General features: G+C 26.7%; 1 protein-coding gene across 1 annotated transcript; it reads right to left on the bottom strand.

Annotated features, from left to right (window-relative positions):
• LOC103308271 lies at positions 1-3,137 on the bottom strand. Its single transcript, XM_029492005.1, has 7 exons — positions 3,017-3,137; positions 2,573-2,701; positions 2,151-2,279; positions 895-1,625; positions 489-767; positions 164-395; positions 1-32 (listed from the first exon to the last, which is right to left on the bottom strand). The coding sequence occupies exons 1-7, from the start codon at positions 3,135-3,137 to the stop codon at positions 1-3; spliced, it is 1,653 nt and encodes a 550-aa protein (XP_029347865.1).
• Between the last annotated feature and the right edge of the window lie 584 nt (positions 3,138-3,721).

The raw sequence follows: 3,721 nt of genomic DNA, 5'->3' as shown, positions 1-3,721 counted from the left end.
TTAAGATTTTCTAAAGCACTTGTAACCATTTGCTGACATTTTAAAAGATCCAATTTATTTGATTGTAAGTACCTTGATAATGGCCCAGTGATTTGGAATATTTTCATATACATATGAGCAACTAAAATAGTTTCATATTTAATAAAAGATGAAATAAAATTACTTGCTTTTGACCTCACATCTGGATTTAAATTTGGATTTTGTACAATTTTCGTTAAAACAAGTAATAGGTCACTCAACATACCATTATCATCCAAACTATTATATGTACCAAATAATCTCTTGATCGCTGTTTCTTTAGCTGTCCACCTTGTTTCACATATTGCTTGTAATCGTTTGTGAATATTATCTTTTTCACTAAGTTCTTTCCATAAATTCATTCTTTGATAAGATTCCTTAAAAAAAACAGCACAAGAATGAATTAAATAAAAAAAATTAGCTACAGCAATTGGGCTTTTGGTTGCATCACTAATAACAAGATTAAGTACATGACTGTAGCACCAAACATGTACTTGACCTGGTGCTTCTTCACTAAGCCAAGAAGTAAATCCATTGTATGCACCTCTCATGTTAGCAGCACCATCTGTTGCGTTTCCAATGCAATGTGTAATATCTAAGCCAACCGTATCCACTGCCTTCTTTAAAAGGTTCATCATACCTTTACCAGTTGAATCAGTGCATGATTTAACAGATATTAACCTTTCATGTATCATTCCATCTACTACATATCTTATAAAGATGGAACATTGATCCATGACTGATATATCCTGTGTTGTATCTAATAACACTGAGAACATATTTGCTTCTTTTATTTTTTTTTGATATTGTTGATTTAATCAAATTAGAAATTATATTGATAATATTATCTGTAGTATAATGACTAAGAAAAGTTACTAAATTACCACGACCTTTGGAATTACAATTATGTTGTTTTTCACTTTTCTTTATAACTGAATTTAAATGTTCATTTAAGACAACATCATATTTGCTGAGCAAAATTATGAGTTCAAGAAAATTACCATGATCCACAGACTCGTTATTCAGCAGATAAGCAGCTTCATTTCTTTTCCCTCTTATACTAAGACCACATTTTCCGATTAATTTTATTACATTTATAATGCGGTCAAGTACTTGACGACATTTTTTTACTTCTTCTCTTTGTAAACGATTTTGATTGACGAACAATAAGTTTCCAATATCTTTTTTTTGAAAATGTAAAAAGTAAGCTTCTGAACAAAAATTATGATTTTTACTGTTTTCATGTTCTTTTATACGTTGATGTACATGTCTCCAATCATTTAAACCTCTAGTAAATGTATTCATTTCAGTAGTGAATGCCAAACAAACTGAACAGTATAATTTATTTTCTTGAACATCATAAGTACACCAAATCCTATTCATATTATTATTTTTAAAAAAAACTTTTTTAGAATCAAATGGAAGAATAGTTGCATTGTCTGAAGGTTGAATAGGATGTACACTAAAAAAATGATTAATGTGTAGTGGAATTGGTTTTTTAAAATTCTTAAATCCTTGTTCTTCAAATTGAATTCCAATTCCAATATCATTATTATTTTTGTTTATAACACATAGTGTAGAACTTGGTTCAATTTCGTTGTTCAAACCTAAATTAATAATACAAGTAATCAAATTTTAATGCAAAAAATTGGTATCATATTTTTAGCCTTATAAGCAATATTAATATTATTATTTATTTAACTGATTTGGTTCAACATAAACCAATTTCAAAAATAATAGATTATACAATGTTATAAACACATTATGATTGCAAATTTAACAACTATTTAACAAACAATTTGGTTTTAGTATTTAAGTAATAATAGTAAAATATAACTCTTTTAGAAAAATTAAATTTACCTACTTTGAACTTGCTTGGCAATATTTAAATCTTTAGTGCTTAAACTGCTAAGACTTAATATAGAAGTAATGGGTTCAAAATTAATGCCATGTTTAATGGTTTCTGAAGTGTTTGAATGACATAACTATATAATATTATCTAATATAAGAAATATATAAGACTAAAATAAATTGAAACCACAATAATTCATAATTAAAATTAAAATGTGTGTATTATTTAAAAACATGTATGTTCACTGCACGAAGTAGGGACTTATGAAATTGTGTATTACCTTTATCTTGGACAATGACATCTAAATCTAGACTTGTATTGCAGTTACTGCTAAAAGTACTAGGTTTGGAATTAATTTCTTGTTCATGTTCATCTTTCTCCAATATTGAGGTATTATTGTGGTCAGCACCTTATAATATATAAATCAATGTTATACACTTACTGATATATTTTCAAATAATTGTTGAAGTATAATAAAAATATCAACAATTTATATCTTAGACATTGCTTTAAAAGTAAAATATACCTAACTATTTATTTAATTGTTATACATGAGTAATTAATTTAACCCATAATTATCATTTATTATTGATAAAAATTAAGAGTCGACAAAAGTTATACCTATTTATAAATGTCAATGTGTTACTGATTCAGCTTTCAATAACACAAGTATTAAACATACAATTTAAATTTGTGTATTACCTTTATCTTGGACATTGACATCTAAATCTAGACTTGTATTGCTGTTACTGCTAAAAGTACTAGGTTTGAAATCAATTTCTTGTTCATGTTCAACATTTTGCAGTATTGAAGTGTTTTCGTGGTCAGCACCTTAATAGGTAAAATAATGTTATTGGCTTACTGATACATTTTCAAAAATAGTTTTAATATAAGAAAAATATCAGCAATAATACAACTATACAAGTATTAAACATAAAGTTTAATTTTTAACATGGTATTTACTATCATACACAAATATAAATTAAATATAAGTAAATCTAAATGAAATTCACTTTATTATAGGTAGGTACTAAACTTAAATTACATATTGTATAAATTAAGTTAAATTTAAATATTGTGCATTATGTTTACATAGCAAGTGACACATTTATAATTATAAGATTATTGTAACTCGTAATAACATACCTTTAAAATATGAATTAATTTTTTCACACTTTTGACCAATTAAAGACAATAGTTTTTTATTCTTTTCTTTTTCTCTTGCTTGGCCGCCTTTACGTTTTTTCTTCGTTGAAATATTATCCATGGTATAAATAATATAAATAAATAATTGTGTAATACTGTAATTATGTATTATTATTATATAAACCCAAAAAAGGAAGTTTAAAATCGAAAAACTAATCAAAATATGATAACCAAACATTATAAAAAAAAAGTTATTTATAGAATTATATTTAATAATACCCGTGTTATGATTCTATTATCAATTTAATCATAACGGGTGTATCATCGACCTCCACTCATAAAGTAATATTTACTCTATGCCTCCACTGTAACGATTATCAGTAAACTGAAACTAAATGTGATTACGTCGATTTACGACAATATGGAATGACAATAAGTTATTAATAACCCTATTAATTTAGTTGAACCTTGAACCTTAGTAATTTAGACTCAAATATTATACTTATACATTTATAAGTTTATAACCAAAAATTAAACACATCACAAAATTATCGAATAATAGAAATATAGAATGATGGCCGATGACCAATGGGCCACATTTTGATCAAGCAATCCAGGCCAGGCCACCGGGAAATGTCCCGGTTGCCCGGTGGGCCACTCCGCCCCTGCTACCTGCTATCTACAATAACGGTTATGTATTATCGC

Source organism: Acyrthosiphon pisum, unplaced genomic scaffold, assembly GCF_005508785.2.
Source record: "Acyrthosiphon pisum isolate AL4f unplaced genomic scaffold, pea_aphid_22Mar2018_4r6ur Scaffold_20557;HRSCAF=21377, whole genome shotgun sequence".
NCBI classification, from domain to species: Eukaryota; Metazoa; Arthropoda; class Insecta; order Hemiptera; family Aphididae; genus Acyrthosiphon; species Acyrthosiphon pisum.
The sequence above is the reverse complement of the archived record's forward strand: the minus strand, read 5'-3'. Positions and strand labels throughout refer to the sequence as shown.

Coding starts and splice junctions, on each gene's coding strand:
- LOC103308271 (XM_029492005.1), bottom strand. CDS start 3,137: ATGGATAATATTTCAACGAAGAAAAAACGTAAAGGCGGCCAAGCAAGA. Junction 396..488: donor ATGTTTGGTGCTACAGTCAT/GTACTTAATCTT, acceptor GTTTTTTTTAAG/GAATCTTATCAAAGAATGAA. Junction 33..163: donor AGATGTGAGGTCAAAAGCAA/GTAATTTTATTT, acceptor TTAAAATGTCAG/CAAATGGTTACAAGTGCTTT.